The sequence below is a fragment of the Carettochelys insculpta genome, chromosome 15 (assembly GCF_033958435.1).
Source record: "Carettochelys insculpta isolate YL-2023 chromosome 15, ASM3395843v1, whole genome shotgun sequence".
In the NCBI taxonomy this organism is placed as follows: domain Eukaryota; kingdom Metazoa; phylum Chordata; order Testudines; family Carettochelyidae; genus Carettochelys; species Carettochelys insculpta.
The window spans coordinates 26796620-26823853 of record NC_134151.1 but is presented as its reverse complement, the minus strand read 5'-3'; the positions used below and the strand labels follow the sequence as shown (position 1 = coordinate 26823853).

Sequence of the window (27234 nt, the reverse complement as noted above, 5' to 3'; positions counted from 1 at the left end):
ACTGCCTGGCACGGCATGGGAGAGGTAATGAAGTGCTGTCATTAAGACTGGAATTGTTCATGACATACGTTTTCAGATGAGGATGGAGAAGTGGCAGTGGGAGGGCACAGAGTGCTGGTCAATGCATGCTGAGTGGGTCACAACAAGAGGCTGGGGGAGAATCCCAGCAAAAGGAGGCATGAGGTGCTGAATGGGGCCCTGCCTTGGAGTGGGGGGAAGGGTAACCAGGACAGGCCTGTACTATAGGGAGAGGCAAGTGCTGCTGCAGTCATGGCCCTGCATAAGAAGCAGCAGGAGGTGGTACTGCAGTGTAGGTGACAGGCAGGAAGAGGAGTGGTTGGAAAGGATGTTGGTCTCTGTTGCTGCTGCACAGTCTCTGGGTAGAGGAGCTGTGGGGGAAGAGGGGGGAGAACAAGAGCAGATGGGGCCTGTTGGGCCTTGCAGTGTGGCCAGGGGAGTTGCAGGGTGTGAGGGCACAGGGTTATTCTGTCAATAAGATGGATATTGTATGGAATGGGCAGCAGAGGGGTGGGACGGTGCACAGAGTGTGGGAGGTAGAAAAGCAGGGGAGCACTCTCAGGGGGCAGGAGGGAAAGCAGGGGTGTGGGGTGTGCTCTGTGCACTAGGGGATTGTGTTGGAGGCTGGGGCACAGGGTTTGGAACAAGAGGGGAGGGTTTGGAGGCTGAGGATGTGGGGAGCTCAGTGCACTAGGGGAGGTGTTGGGGATGACAGGGCCTCCATATACGGGTGAGGAAGGGGATGGAGGGTCTGTATAATAATGAAGGGAGGAGATTGGAGGAGGCCTCAGCAGTGGAGGAGGGAGGGTGCTGGCAGGGAGGGAATGCATTGGGCGCTCTGTGGACTGGGGGAGTTGAAGGCAGGGGTCTGTGCACTAGGGGAGGTGCAGAGTCTCTGTGCACTGGAGGGAGCATCTCTGTGCGCTAGGAAAGGGGGTTGGAGGTGGGGGCTCTGTGCACTAGGAGAGTGCAGGGGTTGGAGGCAGGGTTCTCTGTGCACTAAGGAAGGGGATGAGGAGACTCTTTGTACTGGGGAGGGAGGGGATGGAAGTGGAGGGGCTCTGTCTTAGAGGACAGGGTTGAGGGGGGCCCTGTACACTTGGGGAAGGAGGAAGTTAGAGGCAGGGAGGCTCTGCACCGGGGGAAGGGCTGGGCTGGAAGGGGTGTGTGCAATAGGGGAGGGCACTGAAGTGGGGCTGTGCACTCGGGGATGGGATAGAAGGTGGGGGGGCTGTGCACGAGGGGAGGGAGCTAGAGCAGGGGGCTCCTCGCTAGGGGAAGCGTTGGGATGGAGGGAGTTGTGCACTAGGGGAAGGGCTGGGATGGAGAAGGGCTGTGCACGCGGGATTGGGGCAGGGGGCTGTGCACTAGGAGGAGGGCTGGGATGGAAGGGGGCTGTGCACGCGGGGTTGGGGCAGGGGGCTGTGCACTAGGGGGAGGGCTGGGGCGGGGGCCGCTGTGCACTGGACGGAGGAGGAGCGGAGGGCGGGAAGCACCGCGCACGGGCTGACAGGCGGCAGAAACGGCCGCGCGCTCCCTCGGAGCCCGGCGCGCGGCGGCGGTTGACAGCGGGAGGTGGCTCCGCACCCGGCGCGCGGCGCCCTCACAACCAGGCCGGCCCGGGGCGGGGAGGGGATGTGACGAGGCGCTCGCGGTGCATGGTGGGAATTCACCCGGCCACTCTGGTGTGGTTCCAGTTCACACGGCGGCGGGGCCCGGGGAGGGGACGGAGCGAGCGACAGGAGACATATTGCCGCTGCCGGGTAGGTCCGCGCCGCGCGGGCTGCGCGAGATCGGTCCCTGCTGTCGGGACGGGGCGGCTGTGGGGGGGCGTGTTCCCTGCCTGTCACTGTGTTGTGATAATCGCAGCAGCGTCGGGAGTTCCCGGGGGCGGGGGGGTCCGCCTAGCGCCCAGGGGCAGGTCCGAGCCAGAGAGGACCTCAGTTCCTTGGGGCGGCACAGCGGAGGGCTGCTGGGGCCCTCTCCTGTAAAGAAAACTGCAGGGGCTGTGCGCTGGGGGGAGGGCAGGGGTGGAGGGGGGCTGTGCACTAGGGGAGGGGGGGTTTGTGCACCAGGGGGAGGGCAGGGTTACAGCTGCAGAAATGGCTGCAACCCCCCCCTCCTTTCCGCCCCGTGTGGGGCAGCGGGATTGCCTGGGCCTGGACTCCTCCGCAGGGCTGGGGTAGCGCCTTTGGAAGGAGTCCAGTCATACCGGGGATTGCAGGATGTTGCACAGTGATATCAACGGCGGAGATGTTGAAACAAGCTTCTTTCCCTTCCCCCCGCCTCCTTTCGTTTCCTCCTTCTCCTTCCCACCGGGTCATTAGCCAGGAGAGGCTAATGGATAGCGAGTGTAAAAAGAATGGCTGAAGAACAGGGGGAAGCCGGGGGGGCGGGGGGGGGGGGGGAGAGAGACATTTTTGGTACATTGCACTTCAGCCTGAGGAGACAATAGCACAAAGTTGGTCAGGATTGCACAGGAGGAAAGGGCTGTGCCTAGAAAGAAGTGACATTTTGGAAACTGAGAGAAACCTAGGAGCAGAAGTAAATATTGTGGACAGCAAAGCTGCAGTACACATATTAAGATTGTCCCTTTTAAAGCCTGCACAGTTCTTCCCATCACACTCGCTGCAGGAAGTCCTTTAGCACCTTATAGATTAATGTATTTTAGAGCATAAGCTTTCGTGGGCAAAGACCTGCTTTGCCCGATGCACTCGTGCATCTGACAAAGCAGGTCTTTGCCCACGAAAGCTTATGCTCCAACATATCTGTTAGTCTATAAAGATGCCACAGGACTCTTGTTTTTGAAGATAGACGCTATTTTGGCTACCTCTCTGGTACTTCATGCCATTCAGGATGTATTTGTTGTGGGTGTTTCTCACGGGAGATGGAGGTAGGGCATGCATGCTGCAGGTGAATACAGGTTTCTCAGTCTGGGGATAAGCATCATGACAGTGTATATGGATTTAGCTAGAAACTGAAGGGTATGTGGCATGTGCATGAAAAAATAAAGTAGTAGGAACTGGAAGTCCTGTTGGACCTTATAGACTAATAGATATTTTGGAGCGTAAGCTTTTGTGGGCAAAGACCAATGAAAGCTTATGCTACAAAATATCTGTTAGTCATTAAGGTGCAACAGGACTTGTTGCTTCTGAAGATATAGACTAACTCAGCTACCTCTGTTAGTACGAACTAGTACACACAAGTTCTGCGTATCTAATCTCACAGTAGTCTTTTTGTTTGCAGTGCAGTCTTTAAAAGTAGATTTCAGAAGGCCACCATTTACAGCTGGCCTTCAATGCAGCCAACACCTAGGGCAAGATTTAATTTAACTAAACTGGTGTAAATCCAGAGTATGTCCATTTATATTGGTATTATGCCAATGTTTTTTGAATTATGGTTGAATGGGAACAGCTTATTGTTTCAAGTTTTGACCATTAGAATGAGCAAACCAAGTTTTCCTAAAATTACTTGATGACTAATGTAGCAACAGGTGTGCAAGTAATTTTACAGCAAATGCACCACCTACTTACCAAAGGGTTTCATAGAAATAAGGGTGCCAAATAGCAAGGTAGTCTAGTTAGTGAATGAGTCCCTGAGTGCTTCATCAAAGAAAAGAAAAAAAAAAAAAAGTTACAATTTCTCTGATAATCCCAGTTTTTATTTTCAGTCCTTCTGGTTAGTGGGAGAATTTATACGGAGCACCCAGTTTTCCTAGACTGGGATTTTGTTTTGTATTATTTAATCAGTTGAAGGAATTGCCTTTAAATATTTTAGCGCCAAATTTTAATTTCAGGGCACTCTGTTCTTACATAGCCAAAATGCTGTAAATAAAGTGAAACATTTTAGGCTACTTGAACACAAGTGAAAAATGTTTTTAAGTATATTTTTTCTGTTTGGTTGAATCCAAATTATACACACCAGGCCAAACTGTGCTCTACCTTTACAGTAGTGTGAAACAGGAAATTTAACACTGGACAGCATATTCAGGTGTTGCCAAATTTAGCTCAGTGTTAGCAAAAATATAACTGCTGCAAACAATGTTTAGACATCAAACATTTATATAAAGTGAAAAATAAAATTCTCTTGGTGCTGCAGAGAAGAATTCTACTGAATAAGCAGGAGTTCCGTTAAAAGACACTCTCTCTGCTGGACAGATGGAATAGTATCCTACCAGAACAGTAGTCTGGATCTAAGTTTCCCTCCCTCTGAAAATAAGAAAAATGCAAATTATATTTTGCCCTACCATTTAAAGGCCACACTCAGCCCGTTATGGTAAGCACATAACAGAAAGAACCCCCCACGCCCCACCCCTGCCTGGTCATAGTATAAGTATATGACAAGCAACACCAGTTGGAGGAAAGGAGAAGGCCTCAGACACTGTGGAGAAGAGGGCACTGTCCCAATCAAAATTCAGGGCAGCATTATACTTAAAAGCAGTCACAGTGCTTGTCAGATACCCAGGTTGAGGAAGGGAGCAATCCTGTGAAAAGGGAGCAACATTTTGCTCCTCTCTACCCAGTCATTTCTCCTGAATGTTGCTAGAGTAAAAAGGAGAGAGGGATGGAAGGAGATTGCATCTCCTTTTCATTTCCCAGCCCACATTGTAGAGACTATCATCATATAAGATCTTATATGGTTCTTACAGTCAAGGGGATTAAGTATGAGGATCATATTGCACCTGGCATCTACTCAAGGTAGTCCTTGTATCCTGTCCTCCATTTGTGCATCTGTACAGGGCCTGGCAGCATTCTTCACTATTTTAAAACTTAAATCTACCTCTGGAATTTGGCTGAGAAACATCCAGAGCAATTGTTTATTGTGTTTCTAACAGCTTGCAAAATACTGGTTATGCTGGAGAAATTTCTCAGCAATTCTTTCACCAGAACAGTCTTTCTAGGGCTACATCTACACAACAGGCTTTTCTCTGGCAAAACTGGGCTTTTGTCAGAAAACCTGCAGAGCATCTACATGCCGGCAGTATTATACTTCTCCTTTTTCAGATATAATGCCTCTCTCAGCAATGTTCTATTGAGAAGACAGTTGTGTCTTCTGTCGAGAAGATGCTCTGGGGCCCTTTTGTTGACAGACAGGGCTTCTGGTTCACCAGGCAGCCCTGTTTGCAGAGCTTACACTCAGCAGTTCTGTCTGAGAGAGGGCTGAGCAGTCTGGCTGCTCTCTGTCGGGAGCAGATTGCTCTTTTGATCCGCTTTTATGTGTAGACACAATCTATCAACTGAAGTTTTGCCAGGAAATCCCTTCCAACAGACACTTCTGTTGACAGATGCTTGTGTTGTAGCCCAGATGTATATTCCCAATGTGAAATGGCTCAGTGATCTAAAGTCCTTTTTTGTCTTAATCTTATGTACATATTGCATTTCTTACAAAAGGGCTTTTTCCTAACTTCAGCACTGGAAAAAGTGGACAATAGTGCATTTTCATTAGACTAAGTGATTTGGGCAAGAAATGCCCAGCTAGGAATCGTCTCATGTTGGAGGGGAGGGTTAACTCAGTGATTTGAGCATTGGCATGCAAAACCTGTGGTTGTGAGCTCAGTCCTTGAGGGGACCATTGAGAGATCTGGGACAAATAGATTTTAAAAAAATCTGTCAGGGATGGTGATAGGTCCTGTTGTGAGTGCAGGGGACTGGACTCAATGACCTCTCAAGGTCTTTTCCAGTTCTATGAAATCGATATAGCACACTGCTAATGCTAGTCACGCAAGTTTTATTTACTTATTGAAAAGGGTGCAGTTGTCTAAATATCATGGAGCACTGTAAAAAGCCCTTTTGTCAAGACATTACAATTGTTTAACTAGTTCCACTCTTGCACACAAATGTAGTGGAAATAAAATGACATTTAGCTTAAAAAAGTAAATTAGCTATGTTGGAAATACTTGGACACTTTTTCTACTGAATCTCAATAAAATGAGCAGCTATGAGGCACAGTAGCTGAGGGGGGAATTTGTCTTGATAGAGTTTGACCTGTCCATTTGTAATTGTACCATGTTGGCATAATGTTTTTAGGTGAGAAGTTAAGGTAGTAATAGTGGCATATGGGGTTTGTTCCCATTCTAGTTACTGGATTCTTCCACACCGATTGCTGCATCAAAGGCAGAAAATAAAGTTACTGCCTCAACAGAGCCCCTAGTTTCATCTGAAATCACATTGTCATATCAAATTATAACCCTATTTATTATTTGTATTACTTTAGCTTCTTGAAGTTTTAGTCAAGGAGCAGGAATCCTATTGTAATAGGCTTACCTATTAGAGACCATTTTATTCATGCTTTTAGACATTGAATAAAGTATTACTAACTAGCTTATGGTTAGCTAAAGCACAGAACAAGTCTACTGTCAAGAATTATCAGAATGCAGCTTTTCAAGGCTAGCACAGTGAGCAACTCTTGCGGTAACATGTCACTATATCTCAGATGGCATGACAACATTTACATTGTCAGTCATTTGGGATGATGGAAAGAAAATTTATATTATTGCAACGGACTTAATCTCTGCTGGTGCAGAAGTCAATGTCACTTTCCCCTTGATGGCGAGGGATAGAAGATGGAAAGGCAAGTGCTTCTGCTTCATCTTGACATGCATCCAGTTGCAGGAGAAAATTCTCCAGTGACAACATTCCCCTTGATGTACTTGTGTAAGATGTAGTGAAATCTGTCGTCTTTCATGAATGCAATTAATGTGTGGATGTAAACATCTAATCAGACTGATGTCATGAGCAAGTAGGAGTCATACTAATAATCTAACAGTCATTTAGAGTCAGAGCTTGATGGCTATTAATTGGAAGTTATTAGCTTGGCCCTCTTACCAAATATTAAGTTAATATTAGCTAAAGTAGTGTCAAATGCTGGCTCTTACAGCCACCTGATGCTGTGTACTTTTCTACCACGCTGGGCAATATGCGCTACCAAATATGCGTATGACACTTGGGCTTTAAAACAAGGAAGACAGCAATGTATATCTGGAATGTGAATTAGAAGCGTGCCTTTCAGTGTAATGTGTTAATTCCTCAGTGTTATATCCTAGTCAGTTTCAAGCAGGATTTAAACAAATGACACTGAATTATCCTGACTTGCATTAGTATTGCTGAGCTCTGAACCTATTGTCCTCAGTGAGGGCTTGTCCACTTACTGGAAGAGCAACGTGCTGCCATTTATCTTCCAGAGTTCAATTTTGTGCATCTGGCGAAGACACAGCATAATAGACCTCTCTGGGTTTCGGTGTCAACCTCTATAATAAGGGATGTCAGCGTAAGACTAAGGAAGCATGAATTACACTAGAGAAGTAAGTCTGTTTTGATACATTGATTCTACCTACGGAGCTAGAACTATGTATCTGAAATCTACTTATTTCCCTAGTATAGACTTACTCTTCTGTGACCTCAGCCACTGTGGATCAACTAAGGCTTAAACTTTTCTTTATTAGTTATTTTGATGGGGTGGTGGAATCCTTCTTTTGAAGGGCTGAGCCACTGAAGTCAGTGTGAATCTCACCATTTCCTTTTAAGGGTATTAGTCTGAGCATTACACTAAGCAATTCATGGCAAAGGAACTAATACATTATTAGGAATATAATTAATCTAGCCTGCCTTTATCCTTGATCCAGAATTGCTCCAATATAAATCATACTTTGGTCTATGCCAGTGGTCTTTTCCACAAAAACTCATGACCTAATACATTTGTTAGTCTTTAAGGTGCCACAGGACTGCTTGTTATTCAGTCAAAGTAGACAGCTGTATCCCCTGCTCTTTGAAGGTCCTACACATCTGGGGAAGTTTGTCAAGTATTACAATGGAAAGGCAGTGGAGAAGGAAAGGGAATGGGGCTATTACATGTATTCTTGGAATTTTCTCCAAATTTTGTAACAACGGTTGTGTATGCTGAAGTTCCTTTTGGTTAGCTTTACCTTTCATAACCACTGACTAGCAATGACTCAGCAAACTGCTCTAGGGTTTATGAAAATTAGCAGCATTTCAGAGCTTGTTGTTTTACAGTCAAGATGTTTCAGCGTTATGTAAAATAAAATTTTTGACATCAGACCTACAGCCATCCTCTTTACATCTCAGTTTTTTTTCTGTTGCAAGTTAAATCCCTCTTCTGCCAATGATGTACAATTCTGCAGCCTGATATGCACAAATCCACAGTTTATATTTTAAAAGATCCCTTCTATTCTAAGTCTTATTGTTGTCTGTTTTAAAGTAAGCAAATGCCACAATAAAGGACGGTGTGAGAGCTTCAACTAGAATTCCCTGAAATTTGTTTGCATTTACAGATTGAGTAATTAATTCCCTGTATTTTCCCAGAAATACATCCTTCCTCTTTGGCTTGCACTATAGATTCCTGGTTAGGTAATCGGTGCCTAATTATCTCCCAGTACACATTTTTTCTGATTCTCAGAGTAGGCATATGTTTACCATTAATGTTAGCAGATTCTACTTGTGATTATGAAGGAGTAGTCTGAAAGCAAGCTTGGAATGGAAAAAATACTACACACTGTGTTACAGTATGTCACTACAGGTTAAAGCTCCCAAATCTGGCACTCTCTTGTCCAAAAACATCCCTCGTCCGACAGGGCCATGGATCTTCCAGGACCAGAGAGTTCCAGGGCTGGGAGGAGGGGGGGGTGCGGCCAGACCAGGAGCAGGGGCCCATGGCAGGGCAGCCACAAGTGGTCTGGCGGCATGGAGGTTGGGCAGCAGCAGCCAGGGAGCCCAAGCCCAGGAACAGCAGCCCTGGGGTAGTAACTGTCAGCCCAGGTGGGGGAGTGGTGCCTGATTTCATGCAGCCCCAGGCTGTGGCCTCTCGCCTGGCAAAGTTGCAGACCTGGGAAGCTATAGCTGGGGCCAGGAGCTAGGGAGCCTGGGACACAGGGAGAAAGAGGGTTGGGGAGCCTAGGAGCAGGGGCTGAGGCCAGCTGGGAGGCAGAATTGACCACCCCGATTTGGCAAAATCCCTGGTCTGGGATTGCTCAGGTCCTGAGGGTGCTGGACCAGGGAAGTTGAACCTGTAGTAGCAATATCCCATGTTGTCACATGTGTCTGGCATTTAGGCCAAGTAATTCACTATCTGCGCAGTCTCCCATAGATAGCCAATGAAACAATTGCAAGCAAAGTAACTGTGGAATAGTAACTCTACCAAACACATTATCCATGATATCACAATGGTCTAGCACTCTTGGCATCACACATATATGCCTTGTTTTGCACAGCTGTAAATCAAAATTATAATGGCAGAACACATAAAAATTGGATAAGACCCCACAGATCCCAGTGGTGATTGAGCTTTGTGATGTTCTGAACAAAAAGCTTTCAACAATATTTGTAGTAGTTTCCATCACAGGCTGCAGAGTGACAATCCTAGAGTCTTGTTATACATATAGTGCATCTTGAAGGTGATTATTATTAGCACCCAAGACCGTTGGGACCTGAGCAGTCCCAGACTCGGGATTTTGTCAAATCATGGGTGGTCAATTCTGCTTTTCTCTTGGCCTCAGCTCCTGCTCCTAGGCCCCCCAGCCGCCAGCTCCCAGCCCCAGCTTTCCTGGGCTGCAGCTTCCTGTGTGGCCCCAGCCTCAGCTTCCCCTGCAGCCCTGCCCACAGCTTCCCCGGTGTTTTGTTGACAAAAACTTCTGGAATGTCCATGTTCTCAAGGTGTTGTGTCTTCAGGAAATTGACAGAACACAGCCCTTGTCTCAACAGCATTCTGCCACTCACCCATGAGTTGACAGAAAGCTGGTCTGGATGTTCTGGGGGCACTGTCAACACACAGGGCTTCTGGGACACTGGGCAGCCCTGTCTGCTGTACTTCCTGCTGTCCATTCTGTCTGGAGCGCAGCCAGGCAGTCCAGCCACTCTCTATGAACAGAGCAGAGCGCTCTTTTGATCCACTTGGCAGTCTGGCTGTGATCTGCTGACAAAAGTTTGGTCCAAAGATAGCTTCCAACCAAACTTCTGTTGACAGAAGACTCTAGTGTAGACATAACCAAAGGCTTGACTGGGTTGTGTGGAATATAGTACATTAAAGGGCATATCCCACTGATCAAGATAGTACAAGGTGGGCTGGCAATAACCAGCTTGGCTCTTTCCTGCTGTCTCTGCTCAGGCCTGACAATGGAAGTTGAATTGAATAGGATGGAGGACAATTGGTAGCAAGTTTACAACAGACTTATCACTCAAACAGATGATCTAGGTTAGATGATGGTGCAATATGTTTCTACAGATGAAGGAATGACTGCCATTACTCACATCTCCCTCTCTCATGAGTTGAATTATTTTCATAGTGATAGAAATGCAAGTGTTATGTCATATGGTCCGATTGTACATCCAGAGATGAGGACCAACTGCAGAGAGGCTTTGTAGGAATTGTGGCATTCAGTTCAGTGAAGCCACATTGCCAGATAATGGGAGCCAAGCTATTAGGACTTCCAGGGGCGTGGCTGCCCCAGTATCTCCTACAATTCAGCCAAAACAGAACAAAAAATTATAGCCTGAAGGGAGTTAAGTTCCCCTGGGAAGCCATTAGGGAAGATATCAGAGAGGTAGCCGAATTAGTCTGTATCTTTGAGAACAACAAGAAGTCCTGTGGCACCTTGTAGACTAACAGATATTTTAGAGCAGAAGCTTTCGTGGGCAAAGACCCGCTTCATCAGATGCATGAGGACTTCTTGTTGTTCTCATTAGGGAAGGTGTGCTCCCTATCTGATACCTCATTGCCTACCCACTGATCTATTCTGTTCCCTGTGGGAGGAGTGAAATATGCACTGAGGTCTTCAAAGTATTGTCCTACATCAGTTCTTCTGCTCCTTTGTGGGCTGTCACAGCTAAAGGAATAAACGTTCAGACAAGCATTTGGTTTTTATATTTTTCAAATGTTTTTAGAAGTCCAACAATAGTATTTGAAATTAACTTTATGCTTGGCCAACTATCTCCTTCACTCAGATATGCCAGTCTTCAGAGATACAGCACACTTTAAGCCACAAGTAGAGCCATTCCAAACGTACTTATGATTAGAAGGCTCATTGGTGGTTAAAGTTTTTCAAATTGGTGAACAGGAGGCAAACTAACCTGCTAAGCCAGACTTGGTATTAAAGAGATATAGGCCCAGGAACCACTCATAAGCTGCTGTGAAGAATAAAGTTCATCCCAATGGGTGAAGTAGAAGCCATGGAAACATTTGTGTACCTCTACAGACAGAGTGAGTAGAAGGGAGGGAATTTATTAAGCCCCAGCAATTTTGCAGAACTGCAGTGTTCTGCTTCACAGGGTCCTCTCTATAACTGTGGAGAAGCCTAGAGTTGCCTTTAAATAACATTTAGAAGCAAGAATAAAGCATCGTAACATGCACCTTTTCCACTTACCATGACATTTAGCATTCAGTTTTCACTTTGGATAATACTTCATTATGTTTGTTTCACTGATGAATGTTCTCTTGGAAATCTGAAAAAAGTGAAGTCCTGGTGTAGAGCATGGCATCTCACTATTGCCTCGGCTAAGAAATCCTGGCTAAGAAGCTGTCAAGTGTTTGCATATTTTAAATTGTGGGACAGAGTCTACCTATATTTGAGAAATAGTTGTTTTGTTTTCCACCAATAGCTTAGTTTGAAAACTGTTTGACAATTCCAGCATAGAATAATTTACAATAAAAAGCAACACTAATTCTATTAGAACATGCCATATACTTTCCGGGTTTCATATTCCTTGCTTTTAAATACACCATAAATAGCCATCTGGCATGGAGACATACTGCTTCGATGCCCACAAAAACCCCTTTGGGGAAGAAAAGTTATATTTTTCTTCTTTTTGCTTTTAAAATTAAAATTGAGAAACCCAAACAGATTTTTCAGTCCTCCCTCCCACTTTTCCAATGCTTAGTAAACACATGCATAGTATTTGTTAAAAGTTTGGTGGAGTTAGCAACTGTAGCATTGATGGGAACCCAAACTGAAGTTGACTGTAAAAATATTTGCTATTAGGGCTGCAGTCGGTAGAAAACGTTCATGCGATTCCAAGTTAGAGCTGGCAAAGGAGCCACACCATGTTATGGGCTCTGCTTATTTTTGTAGTTGTTGTTTTAAGAGGATGTAAACTAATTTAGGCCATTTGCCAAAGCAATAAGGCTAGCTTTTGCTGTCATATTCACCTATGAGTTGTTATGGCAGCTGGCTCAGTTTGGTGGGAACTAGCAGGTGTTTTGATATGTTTTCCCCCCCAAAGGTTGTCTGACTTTGTTTTTTGAACAAAGTCAGTTTCATAACACCAATACAACCTGTGTCAAAGCTAATATAAAGTTAACAGTATAGGCATTAGTACAGGCAGTTAAGCAACTTTGTTTTTGCCTTCAGCAGACAATAAAACACTGATTTCCATCAGTCTTTCACCCAAGTATTGAGTTGTTGAGGATTAGAGCCCTCTGTGAAAGTGGAAGGGAACAGGAATGCTCATTAGGCATTTAAAGTAAGATCTTAGTTACAAGAAGTAATCCTGATATGAGAATTATGCAATCCAATGCTCAGGGACTAGCTGAGATTTGAAAGTGTGTGAGGCATGTTGGCACACATCAGAAGTCACAGCCAAACCTGCAGAATTCAGAAATATATTGGGGGGGGGGGTCAATGTGTTTTGCCTAATTTTGGGTTTGACACAAATGTTAGTAGGTTTGCGTTTCATTGTAAAGAGATTGCACAAAAAAAATCCAGTAGAAGAACAGAATGAAAAATGAAGCCAAGAACTGGTAGAGTGAAAAAACCCTCAAAAATAGAAAAAGGGAGAGAAGAAAAGTTTATACTGAAAAGCCTGTCTGAAAGGTGCCCATTTTTGCAGGAGATAATATTACTAGTACATCACGATTTTCCTTTGGCTAATACATTTAAAAAAATCCGAGGAAAAAAACAATATCACTATAGGTATATTATGTGGATGAGGAAGAGAATCGTGGGCTGGTTACACAAACCAACCACCCAACCATCCAAACTAATTTGCAAGCTTAGGCAAAGCCTCAATATCTGAGCACTCCTATTTCCATTTCAAAGTTATATGTAGTCTTGCAAATATCAAAAGTTAAAATAGCCGTTGGCAGAAGTAGCAGCAGCAGGTTTCTGTGCTGCAGTAAGTTTACATGATTATCGGACCTCTCGTGTGCAGACATTTGTCTTATAGTGTGACTAAAGTCAGATTGAAGTTCATCAAATTCCTGGAGGTGAAGTCTAAGGATCAGTTTGGAGATAGCTAGATTCTAGGCTCATCTCTTCTCCTTGCCCTTCCAAAACAGAGAAGTTACAGGAGCTATAGTTTGCTCTGCATGGGTGTTTTGGGGAACTACTGAGACTGACTCTTCTGCAGGAACATAGAATCCTAGAAACAAAGAGCTGGAAAGGATCTCTGATGAGGTAGGACCCATAATACATCAACATACAGTAGTCCCTTAAGTTATGCAAGGGTTGTGTTCCCACACACCCTCGTATAACTTGATTTTCATGTAAGTTTGGGGGCGGGAGCGGCTTTTTTCCCCAGTGGAACACATGTTCTGCAGCCGGGATGCCGCAGGAGCACCTGGATCTCCTTTTGAAAGGTAGATCCTGGGGTTGGGGAGGATTAAGCCTGGCAGTGGGTTGGGGCTGTGAGAGGGGGCAGGGGGGGTTAAGCCTGGGGTGGGTTAGGGCTGCTGGGGGGGTGGGGGCGGAGGTGTGGAGTTGAGCTGGGGCTGTGCAGCCCTGCAGGGATTGAGAACTGGGGCCGGCGGGAACAAGATTTTGAAATTGTGCGTTTCGAGGGATTAGCGTATGTTGCTTGTGTATCTGGTCTTTAAAATAGTTTAATCTAGATAGGTGTTAGTGCAGGCATTTCGCAAGTTTTGTGCGCACACAATCCTGGTAACTGCTCATGCACATTAGCAGCACAGTTGTATACTGTAGTTTGAAAAATCTAGCTAACAGCTTTCTCTATAACTCCATAGGAGAGGTTTGTCAGTGAATTTGGTCAAAATTTTTCCTTCTTTCACTCTCAAGACCTGTTTACAATGACTGCCCTCAACACTCCCTGCATGCTGAGTGCTTGTGGGTGCCGCCCATCCAATTAGTAGTGCAGTAGAACAGCCACTGCAGTGGACAGCACGTGTTTCTATTGGTGGGGCACATCTGCCTTGGTGCACGGAAAATTTTTTTTACCCATGGATGGAAAAAAATAGAGGGAACACTGACTGCTATGCTCTACTCCGTGAAGTAGTTTCCCTGAATTCAGCTGTCTGTGATAAATTCCATTAGGATCTTAAAGGATTAGAGCAAGTGCTACATAAATGTAAATGCTAAAAGATGTTATTTCCTACTAGCTAACCTCTGGATCACACATTTTGTATTTATAAACAAGGTTATGATGAGTAAAATTTATCCTTTTATTAAGGAATTTATATGGCTGTACATACATTCACTCTTTAAAAAGCATCCTGCCCATATGTTTTAGGCCCCTTCGACCTAATTCAAAAAAATGCCAACCTCAGAGTAACAGTCTAGCATAATTAAGTTGTGTATGACATTTCAGGTCTCAGAAAAAAAGTCTGTTGATTTCATTTTGTCACTGATAAAAAAAAAACAGTTATTCTTTCATCTCTTCAAATAGTTATTTGAACCCGTTAAGTGTTGTATTCCTTACTGGTAAGCTTATCTTTCTTTGTTTACAGCGTGCTGTTCTTGACCTGTTATAGACAAAATGTCCAGCAGGGGTGGAAAGAAGAAGTCAACCAAGACTTCGCGCTCAGCAAAGGCTGGAGTCATATTCCCTGTAGGAAGAATGCTACGTTACATTAAGAAAGGTCACCCGAAGTACAGAATTGGTGTTGGTGCCCCAGTGTACATGGCTGCTGTTCTTGAATACCTGACTGGTAAGTTTGACAGAACAATGCAAAATAGCAGCAGTAAGAATTAATAACGCATAAATAGAATTCCTACACTATATAAGCAGTAGAAAAAAAATTGGTTCTGCTGATTTACAAAGTCTAAAATAGGTATGCCTAAAATAAGAGAGCTTGATAATACTTCCAGGCTCAAGCTGCCAGTTCTAGACCTTGATAAAAGTTTCCTTATTCTGCAAGCATTCCAATCCAGGGTTTTGGGTTTGCTTGTTATTAAAACCCTTGTCTTACCTGTAGCCTTCCTAAAGGATTCTCACAAACCTCTATGGCTGTTTGTGCTCTAAGTGCTGTGCTCCTATTTACTCCTAATCTTGCATCTAATCTTTGTTCATGTTGTATTTGTTACACTGTAAACTCTTTTGGGCAGAAAACTTTTCTTCTCTGTTAATACTATGCTGTGTATATTTATAGCATTGTTTGAACATGAGATTTTTTCTTACCTGCAAATTCATTACTTTCTGGAGGTGAACTAACCCTTTTTCCTGATAATGCAGTTGAGATGCACTTTACTAATAAACTTCAATCAGCCAACTTGTGCTTGTATATTCTGTCCAGCTGCACCAAATCACTACAGCTTACTTTCATTTGTAGACTATTTCTCCTGTCATTGGAGTATCTGAGAAGCAATTAAATTATTCTTACAATGCCTTGGTGAGGCAGGAAAGTGTTATTTTCCCCATTTTGCAGAGAAAGGCTTTGAGTTACAGAGAGATTACATAACTTTCCTATAATTTCAAAGGACATTGCAGGCCACAAAATAAAGTCCTGCATTGAGTACTTCACCTATAAGACAATTCTCTCTGTCCTACAAGCCTTAAAAGTTTCACATTTCCTCCTAAAAACTTTCTCCCTATGATATTAGCTTGAAATGAAACTTCAGTGGCATGGTTTGAGGTTTTTAAGGCTAATAAATAACATTATACAGTTAATGTAAACAATCAAAAATAAATCACATGCTCAGATTAGCTTATGGATCTTGTGCATATTGGTTAGAGCCTTCAAAAATCAATCAAAATTTGCCAGGTCCAGATTGGTGAAATAGCTCTGAATTACTAGTAGTAAGGACAAATGCAAAACTTGCTTTGCTTCTCATCTCTTGCTGTCCACACTTCCATGTGGCAGTTGCTTCATTTGGTCCTCTAGAAGTGGCCAACAGCTGATACTTTTAAAGGAAAGTATGCCATCTCTATAATACATGTGAGCAGGAAGAAGAGGAGTTATTTTAACTGCTTTTTCATGAACCTGGCAGCTGTGAGTGCAGTCAAAGCGTTCTCTTGCCTTAAAAAAAAAAAAAAAAGCAAACAAGAGGAATTTACAACAAATTATAAAAGTTCGGGGTATGTGTACACATCACTGTTCCTACTTATTAGCAGACAGCTGCTCTGAGGGGACTTTTTTGACCAAAATACCAATAGTAAAGCTGACTTTTAGACTTGCTTCTTTTGGAGAATGCAGTTTCTCTTTAGAGCATAGTTTTCAAAGGAAAAAATTTAGCAGATTGAGAGCTAGTGGTTCAGTTCACTAAGTAGCTAACAGTACAGTTTGGTTGTAATTATTGTTGCACTTTTAAGCATAATGTATATTCAAAAGGGCTTTGTGTAAATGAGTGCTAATTTGTATTCAAAAAAGACAACTTATACTGCTAGAACCCTTCATTTACTTCCTATTAAGAGCTATAAAACTAATCCGATTTTCCACACTTGGCCCAAACTTTGCTACTGGTTATATTCCAGTCAGAACAGGGCTGTCAGGTGGCAGAACAAATGGGTGTGTACACCGTATATATAAAGTGTTCATCAGCTTGCTTTCCATGTTACTTATATATGCTAAAAGTAAGCCCACCAAAATATTAAATGGTGATTTGTTTTAACATTGCTGTAATATTTTGAACTACCTTGAGTAGTTTGGTAGATTTTCTTTTCATTCCCCCAGAAATTTATATCTCATCTTGTATTTCTAACTGGCAACCTTATCAGTTATTCTTTATCCCCTTGGCATATTGCATGTTTTTACAATATTTGCTTTAGCACTTCACCTCAGACACCCTCTGCTTCTTTGGACTATAGATCTAATTGTACTAGTTAGCTGTAAGTGCGTGACTCCTGAGAGCTGCTTGGTGCTTTTTGTGTCTCAGTCAGTTCTTTACAAGAATGGAGTATAATGGCACTAACGTCTTCTTCCTACCTGCCTTTTAAGTTCTATTAGAACTTTTTATTTTTTAACCTTCTGTTTATTAGTACTTCTGTTTGCACAGACCTTAGTTGTTTGCTTGTTTTTCAATGGTAATTCATTTAGCATGTTGCCCAAGAGCCAGTGAGCATTGAAGAAATACAAGGACTAGTAATTTAAGGGAGTAATTGGTATAGACAGCCTGATTCATAGGAGTGAAGACAATTTCAATTACCTTATTTCTCTGTTGGTCACCAAGCTTCTCTGCTTTTCTATATTTCCTTGAAGATGGTCTTCTCTTTGGCTAGATTTCCTCTTCAAAAGAGGCTCTTAAACACTATAGCTTCCCTTTGAAACAGAATCCCACCCACAACCTATAGCTAACGTACTCTTAAGAAGAGTACTGTTTTGAATGCTGTCCATTTAAGCAGAGCAATACAGGTGTGCTAGAATCAGTGCTAATGAGCAGCACATGTTACCATTTAAAGGCTTGTAGTAAAGACTTTCCAGGCTAGAGCAAGATCTTGGGAAATGGGGAATAGAGTGAAAAGGGAAAGATATTTTTATAATGGCTGTGTGATTCTGAGAAATTTGAGTTGGAAGGAGAGAGAGTGTAAAAGTGTAGCTCTCAAAGAAGTGAGAGGAGGAAAGAGGGAGAAATTGAAGTGTTATGAGTTTGGGTTTTTCTTGTAAGTTTATGTAATTTCTCTTTTCACAGGAGATCAGTTTGTTCTAAAACAACTAAGTTTTCTAAGCAGGGTGTAGGTAGTGTTAGAAGAACTCTTTTGTTGCTAATTTTGCTGCATGAGGTAGGGTTTGTTCCTGTTTTTTTTGTTGTTGTTGTTGTTTTGTTTAACCTCATCTCAAGCATTTCTCCCTTTTGAATGTTAACAGCACTATGACTGCCATTTCTGCTTATATGAGATATGGCTGTTCTTATACTCCATTTGATGGTCTGTGAACTCTACAAATTTATGGTAGACTTCTAAATCAAAGATGATTAGTGTTGTCTCCTGAAAAGTCGAGGAGAAATACAAGACCAAAAAGTTCATGGCTACTAAAGAGTTTTCATGCCTAGAAACTCTTCTATATGCACCATTAGATTTCATCAAGAGCAATTGTATAAAAAGGGCATGGAGGTAATCAAAAGGAAAGGTTTATGGAGTTCTGAAATTCTTAGGGTTCTTATTTCAATCCTTTAGCACTCAGGCTAGTTGAAAGCATAGTAGGCATGAGCCCAAACTGTGACATCTAAATCTGAATTTGGATCTGAACTTCCCCAAAATTCAGGAGGTCAGATCTGAAGTTCTGGTTTGGCCTACTGCAGAGGCAAGTTTCAGCTAGAAAGTTCAGTCTGGACTTTGAATTTCCTGAAACTCCAATTATTTAGATTTAGGGTTCTGATTCTCAGGTGTTACTCTCTTTAAGAGACTATTCCTTACTCCCTTGGCACAATGAATGGGAAGGGACTCCCTGTGCAGGAGTACTGCAGAAAGGGATCTCAGTGTCATAGTGGATAACAAGCTAATTATGAGTCAACGGTGTGATGCTATTGCAAAAAAAGCAAGTATGATTCCGGGATGCATTAACAGGAGTATTGTGAAGTAATTCTTCTGCTTTACTCTGCACTGATTAGACCTCAACTGGAGTACTGTGTCCAGTGCTGGGCCCCACATTTTAGGAAACATGTGGATAAATTGGAAAGGGTCCAGAGAAGAACAAATGAAATTATTAAAGATCTAGAAAACATGACCCATGAGAAAAGATTAAAAGAATTGCGTTTGCTTAGTTTTGAAAAGGGAAGGCTGAGGGGGACATGATATCAGCTTTCAAGTACCTAAAACGGTGTTACAGGGAGGAGGGAGAAAATTTACTCTCCTTAGCCTCTGAAAATAGGACAAGATGCAGTGGGCTTAAATTGCAACAAAGATGGTTTAGATTGGACATTAGGAAAAATTCCCTAACTGTCAGGGTGGTCAGTTACTGGAATAAATTGCCTAGGGTACTTGTGGAATCTCCATCATTGGAGATATTTAAGAACAAGTTAAATGGTGCTTGGTCCTATTGTGAGGGCAAAAAAAAAGACAGAGGAAAAGGGTTGTATCATTAAATCTACAACTTGGCTTCTAATTTCAAGCAAATAAAACTAGGTTCTTTAGCCCACATTTCAATATGCTTGACATCTGAAATATGATCACGTCAGATCCCTTTATTATTCTAAAAGTTGCATCACAATATACTCATACTCTTCATCACATCCAACTTTGGAAAGTTTCTCTGAACGTCCTTAATGCACATCTTTGTTGTACATTTCTTTCAGGGAAATTATATATAAACTCTAACATAGGCCAGAGGCTGAAGTGGGGGAGGGAAAACATATATTTATTTTTCCAAAGATTCTGAGCAATGTAGTTGTGAACATGCCAGCCACACACTAAAGGTGCTGGATGAAATGAGTACATCAGTTCTACGTGGATACTTTGGATTCTCACATAATCATTTCTTAATTTGGGGTTTTTGACATTACCTTCTTCAATCCAGGCTAGTTCAGACAATGCCACCAAATATGTTGGCATCTAAAATGCTTGTTAATGCTCCAGAGCCAGTTATGTGGATTACAGACTGGTTCATCTGGAACTTCTTGTGGGATTGAGATGTCTTCTCACCTTATTGTGGTACTGGGAGTGACATGTGCCTTCTATCCCTTTTCCTCTTTAGCAGGAAACTACAATCTATTACGGTCCTTAGTTTTGCTGGCCCTAGCCTAGCCATATACCCAACCACATGCTTTTGCTTCAAACATATATTTTGACCATGTTTTGCAGGAGGTATTATGTTTGGATATAATGAATATTTTGACAGAAATAGAAAGACACTCCTTAACCCTCAAAAAAAGAAAATAAAAGTCTCCTGTGCATGCTTTAAAGGCAGCAACAAACAGTCCTGGGTGACTTTGTGGGTTTTTTATTTTATTTTATTTTATTTTTTGTTGGGTTAACTGACTCCTCTACACAGAAAACAAGTTTCAGTTGCCAAAATGTCACCACATAGAAAGAGAAGGAGAAGTGTATAAAACATCAGGAGAACAGTAATACAGAAAAAAAATAGGACTTCTGATATATATTTGTTCTACACTTACTGAAGTCAGGTAGGAGACAACTTGAAATGTCTGGTTTTTCCATCATTTCTTTTCCTGACTGGATTTTATTGCCCGTCCATGTATTTTGTTAAAATATAAAACAAGTAACTTCTGAATTCCAAAGCTAAAATTCCGTCTCTGGGGTTCTGGAGCCCTGAGCTTTGTTCTCGTGTGTTATAACATCAGTAGAATTTGTCAGTGGAATTTCAAGTACTCCAAGTCAGTTGCATGCTGTTTCTTCTTGATTCATTTTAGATGTTGAAAACTATTCCACGCCATTCAGTGGCTGAAAAATAAGTCATGTTCAAGCCCAGTATGTTTAACTGCTCACCCCCCCAACGAGCACTTTGTATGATGTCCATATTCATTAACTTGAACTGCTGTTCACCTCTTGTGTTTTGCTTGCTGCTCAAAACTGTACAGGCTCATAAAATAGGATTCTAACTCACATATATTTTATTTTTCAAAGCAGATGCCCCACTGAGCTTTTTTCTAGGCTAGGGAGAGAGAATGAGCAGCCTAATTTCCCACAATTAAAAAAAAATCAAGTGATTAGAAGCAAATTGGAGTTTTAAGTTTTCTGATGATTTTCTGTAAATAATTGTAGCACATGATTTGGAAAAATGATCCATTGACTGTTCTTGTGAAACAGTTAAAACATTTTCTACTCTGGCATGATGCATTTTCTTCCATTCAGATAGGCAGATTTTAAGCACTATTCCCATTCTAGACTTTGCTGTGATATGATTGTTTCTGACATAAGCCAGGCACTCCAAGGCAGGACTTTAGTATGATCAATTTAAGAGACTTCTAGGTCCTTGTGCTTCCTTCAGCATGGGAAAACTGAGTATTCAGAGAAAACAGTGTCACTGATTATACACAAGTGATATCTAATGAAGTGTGAACAAACTGAAAACTTAAGAAAAAACTGTTCTTCTAACTTCTTTTAAGTTCTTCTCATATGACAACCTGGGAAGTACCTTTGGAGGTTAAAATGTCTTACTGTGGCTTTTTGGTGTTAGCCCTAAGAAGGATTTATTTATTTATTTATTTATTTATTTGAGATTGTTGCTTGAGATGCTTTTTAGACCACAAAACCATCAATTAACATTCAGACACCAAGTGGATGACAATGGTTGGGCTGAAGTATTTAATGGAGATTGGATGAATGTTGCCATGTTCCTCCCTTTAGTTCTAGTAACCTTAGCTGCCCCTTGTGAACATGCACAGACAGATGTGGGATTTTTAAAGTTGAATATGTCTCTTCCAATGAGTTGTACTGGTGCCAGCAGTAGACTGTTGTGGCAAAGTTCTGTCTTACATTCCATTTCATTTCTGTTCTTTCTAACATTCTAGTTTTTGTGCTGGTTCTTTGCCATCCTCATAGCAGAAGTGAGACTTACTTTAGAGTCAGAGTTACTTTAGAAAGATTTATACTCAAAAAATGTGCCTGTTTTAACTTTAAAACTTTGTCATGTTATCAATTAAATGTTTAACAATCTTCCCTTCTAGCTTCATAAATTCATGAATCAAAGTGGTTCTGACCTATATAAATGAAGCAGTTCTTTTCTCCTATTGGCTTCGATCCTGTAAATACGTATGCACATGCTTACTTAACACACAGCAATAGCTAATTTCAGTTTCCCAGAACAGGGTGTAGTTTGGATTGGAAGTAAAACAATGAAAATAAAATGGTTTCATGTACTGGACCTTCGTGGTACAAAATAGAAAATGGTAATAAACAAAATTATAGTTCAAAGTAAAAACTTAAATGCAAATCTGATTTGTAATTGGTGTTATATTGGACAATACATGGAGTTGGCTAAATTCTGATTTCAGTCATTATGGTGCATTTCCTCCCTTGATCAATATTAGGCTTGGTTAATATTTACCTCCATGAGTCTATAAATCTTGATATTGACACTACCATAAGTTTGATATTTATTTACATTTATTACTTGTCATTTTTATTTCCATAAAACTGCAACACAAAATGAAGATTATGGTACAGTTTACACACATGGGGTTATAGAAGGATACATACATACTTCAGGTGATGGCTAGACAATTCCTTATCACGGGTTAAATTTGACATCAATATGACAGTTTGTGCAAATGCAACTTCTCTTTAGTCAGCGTGGTAAATTCAATTGGGAAAATGAGCTGAATGAGACAATATTTAAACTCTGTCCAGAAAACATATTCTGATTTGTGATCTAGAATCCGCCTGAGACTGCTAGGTAGAAGTCTGATCTGAACACAAGGCTAGAATGTGAGTTTTAATCTCTCCTATCACAGACCTTGAATGGAGATGTCACAGTAACCCTAGCTTCCCCACCTTTTAAAATAAGAGTAATACTCACAAGGGTCTTTCTTGTTAGTATTGTAAATGTTGGGAAGGCATTTTGAAGATGTCAAATGCAGTAAAAGTATTTCTGAATCAATAAAGTCCAAAACCTTTGAGAGAGGCAAGTGCCTTTAATTTGTGTGTGGAGTAGTTGCTTTTTGTGTAAATAAGGTTCTTCACTGGCCCTCAGATCTGCTTCTCCTCCACTTTCTTGACAGTCTGATAATCAAAAAAAATTTAATGGCAGATGGAATTGATCTGCAGAATTGGAATCTGGATGTGAATTTAACCAGAGTTTGAAGGTGGTCAGTTCAATGGCTGGGGATCCAGACCGTCACAATGATGAGAGGGCCTAACTTTGAGGTTCAGGTCAGAATATAGATTCAATTTCCGACTCCTCCATCAAAGTCTGAGGTTTTCCAGCTTAGGCTTTTAGCGGCATCACAGAGAAAGGGGACAATTACATAGCAGGTATCTGGATTTCTAGCCAGACCTCCTCAAATGTTCAGATCTGGGATTCTGATCTCAGAGAATTTCTAATAATTTTTCCATCAATGTGTTCCAAGCTCCTCCGAATTCCAGTTACCCTGCCAAATTTCCCCTGTTCTTCAGTCCCTTCACACTAAAAGCCTGTGCAATCCCCTGAATTCAGTAAGAAGACTCCACTCTTGGGAGCTATCAATCCAGAGCTTTCTTACCCAGAGCACCAACTTCATTTAGAAGTAAAGAAATTGTGATGTGCCGTACCAACCAAAGTAAGATGTGGAGATTTGCAGTACAACTCTAATGTGTCAGTGATGGTCTAAATATGCTACTTCATCCCTACTGCATAGATTGTATGAGCTGAAGAGGAGAGAAAATACTATTAAACATATTAACATTCACTTTCAGTAATAATATACAAAGATGTACTGATGGCAAAAATTTGTGTTTATTATGGCTTCCAAGAGTATATTTTGATACAGAACAGATTTGGGTCCTGGGAAGGGTGATGGGATGTAATGGCTTTTCTGTTAATTAAAACAATATTCTCAATCATGGAATCTAGCTTCTTTTTAATCTTAGAGCCAGTATCTAACAGAAGTGAAGCAGATACTATGGTGCGGAAAATGGTATGAAACTTGGAGAGCAAAACAGCAAAAAATATATTACTAGGCTTAGTTGGATAAATCTTGAATTCTTATCTATAAGAGCACCATTGGGACAGTGAAGTCTTGAGGGTTGTCTTTGTGAGCCTTACTGTGCTTCCATACCTTACTGTGCCTAGCATGCTTGTACATTATCTCCTCACACACTTATGCACATCCTCCATATGCAGACACATTTCATGCATCTTCTCTTTCTGCTCAAACACAGAATGCGGAAACTCTTCCTTTGACATAAGCTGGGTCAAAAACCAGACATTCAATATGTGATCATCTGCTTTTCTTACATTACTGATGCCATTGTCAATTGCTGTTTCCCCAAACTTAGGGCTTCAGTGGGTGATTGGCATCCACCATCTTTTTTTCCTCCCACCCCCATTTGTGTAAATTCAGGTTCATTACATATGCCTGCAGAGGTCACAGGCTAAACCAAGACCAACTTTTAAGACATTAGTAATCTTCTGTACTCTGAACCAGCTATGCCAAAACATACAGCTGCATTCGATCAAGTAATGTCTGGCAGCAGTTAGGTTAATTATGTTTGAATACATTTTTAAAAATATATGTAAATTGTTAAGAATAAGTGTGAACTACTAGGGAGAGGAAACACCACTGCATTTTTTTTAAATTGTCAGAGGAATAGGAATAAGTAGAGGGAAAGGAAATGTGCTGTAGGCAGGATCTGAACATTGCATATTAATTTGTATTTAAGCTTAAGTTCACTGTCAAAGTGCCCTAAAAGCTGAATTCCTTGTCCCTGAAGAAGTGGTTAATCAGGAACTTTAAAGAGTCCAAAAGTTGAATGAAATTGATGCTTACAAAGAATCATGGATAACTTCAGAGTGCAGAAAGAAGAAAGCTGAACAGAAGTTTGAGTCAGATCAAAACGGTTTAAGTGGAAGTGGCTTTTGTGGCCTCAGCTTGTATTTTATGTAAACATGAGTCTGTCATGTGCCTCACAAAACTTACAATGACTTGACAGAGTTAACAGTTTTTGCTCAACAGGGCCAGTTTTGATATAGCCCAGGCACCAGTGTATGAAGGTTTTTCTATCACATTATAAAAGTATGTTTGCCTGGTTGAGGTTAGTGGGTGAACACCAAGACTTGCATAGAGTTTAAAAAAAAAACTAACAGATTTTTGCTGCATCAAATTTCTATGACTTTGAGTCAAGGCTGAGAATCATTTTATAGGAATGTGCATGGGAGAAAGAGTTATTAAATGAGTCTATCGTTGCTGTTAAGACAAGAGTTTCCATGGGGGATTGAGTGGAATATGTAGGGAAGAGAATTCAGGAAACTCTTAGCAATCATACTTGATTGGGGTTGATTGGGGTAAAAACTTCTGGAACTGTGTAAAACAGTTCTGAACTCAGTAAATGCTGATGGAAGGATTAATTTGGAGAAATACAGTAAACAGATTTTTTGTCATGTAGTTGGCTTTATAGTAAAGACATGTTTTCTCAATGGGATTATACCAGCATTCTCTTTTCTTTGATTTCTTGGTGTTGTTTTTAATTTTCCTTTGGTTAGAAGAGAGGCTTCAGACAATTTTCAAAAGACTCTGATTTCTTTCTGTTAAAAGTCCTGCATTCAAAAATTGGCTTCGTCTCAACAAGTCACCTGTTAGCTGTTAAAACTGAATTTTCAAAGCTATGATTTCATCTCCCTGAAGAGAAGGTGGACAAAAGGCTTCCATACAAGAGAAAAATTTGGTTCTAGAGACATAAACCAAACAAAGGGAAAAATCATTCATCCAAAGAACCTGGAGAGTAGACCCGTCTGCTGTAGTCAAATTCAGAAAGCTAGGCTAGAGTCCTGAAAGCCCACCAAATGGAAAGGCTTTGTCAATTAAATCACAAAAGACTTTAAGAGAGTTGCATTCAATAGGGAGTAGTAATAGTTTGTTGAAGATGAAGATATAGAAACCACCTATTAGTGGGAGAGGAAAGGAATTACATGTGTTTTATTCCAGGTCAAATGTTGCTGGTGTGTATGCTCTATTTAGGACAACAATGAATTGTTTTGTTTTAATTTCAGAAAATTCATTGCTTCTTCCTAATTTTTGTTTTAGATTGGGGCAGAACAGTGAAACTCCATAATGAACAAAGTGTCTTAGGCACACAACAGATTTGGGGAACACATAAGTGAAACTAACTGAAGTGAGGATTATGTGAAATGCCCAAGAGGTGAGCAGAGTTGAATTTTAGATGAGTCTTCAGGTGTTCAGAGATTCACCCCAACCCTATAGGATGAGAAATTACTCTGAAAATCACCCTAGAACATTGACAGAGATAGCCCTGATAGTCTGTATTCTATCAAAGTGAAAAAGCAGTCATGTAGCACTTTAAAGACTAACAAAATAATTAATTAGGTGATGAGCTGTTGTGGGACAGATCCACTTCCTCAGATCATAACCTTAGCAGAACAGACACAATATATAAAGTATGCTTTCTGTGAAGATTTCTCATATAACTTGGTTGTGGTTCAGTAGGAAATGCCAAGAGAACAGCTTTTGCTGTGGTCTTATCTTTCACTGAAATGCAGAGGTGCACTTTTTCTTAAACTTCTTTTTTTCCACTAATTGTTTGAAAACCTCACTTGCCCCCAAAATAGTGCACGTTTTAGGAATAGGCTTAGACCAGTTTTTGTTACCCAAATTCATTTACCCACTTCTGCATTTTCAAAGGAGTTTTTTTTTAGTTTGATACAAATTATGCATCTATAGTAACATACAGCATCTTAGGTGGGTTGTATTTAAGAGAAACATTTGCAACTTTCAAGAGTCTGCTTTTTCTCATTTAGGTTAAAAATCTTACTGAACAAAATATAAATCAAACACATCATTGTGTTCAAATTCAGTCTCGCCTCCAAAGGCACTCCCGTCTTGTGCTTCATAACCGGCCATTAAAAACAGCCACATGACATCCAAACTTGTGTCTTACATTCCATTGCACTTTTCTTGGCTAAAAATGCCCTTTTTTATTTTTTTTACTGGAACAATGTCTTTTTAAATCTGCAACTGCAATAATACACATTTTAAAAATATTGGGGGTGGGTGGGGACTTCTGGAGCATGGGGTTTCAAGCTTTTTCTTTCTGAGCCATGCCCTCCCCAACATGCAATAAAATTCCACAGCAGATGTTTCTGTTCATATCCAGTAAATCAAAAGCCAGGGCTGGCATTAGAGGATAGCAAGTAGGGCAGTTGCTCAGGTCCACATGCCACATGGGGCTCCATAATGCTGATTTGCTCACACTTCAGTTTCAGCCAGAGAAAGTTAGGCTCAAGCTTTGGTCTTCTGTTCAGGGCTCCAGAGAGTCTAATGCTGGCCCCTCTCTGGTTTATTTTGGCAGACCCCTGAAACCTGCCCACCCCTCTGATTGAGAGCTGCTGTTTCAGAGGTCAGTTTTTTTAACTTATATGCCGATTACCTCTCAATTTTCAGAGGAACTCTGAATGAGAGAACTCTCCTGAATGGCTAGATGATTGGCTCTGATG

The 27234-nt window shown here is 41.5% G+C and overlaps 1 protein-coding gene across 8 annotated transcripts in view; it reads left to right on the top strand.

Annotated features, from left to right (window-relative positions):
- The first annotated feature begins 1700 nt into the window (after positions 1-1700).
- Positions 1701-27234, top strand: part of MACROH2A1 (macroH2A.1 histone) — a 69766-nt gene continuing 44232 nt past the window's right edge. For all 8 annotated transcript variants that reach the window (XR_012647672.1, XR_012647674.1, XM_075010133.1 and 5 more), the window contains exons 1-2: positions 1701-1781; positions 14704-14904. Coding sequence is in view for 6 of the 8 variants with exons in the window: in XM_075010133.1 (XP_074866234.1) it covers positions 14733-14904 (172 nt within the window). In the remaining 2 variants the exon portion in view is untranslated. The remainder of the gene's footprint in view (positions 1782-14703; positions 14905-27234) is intronic.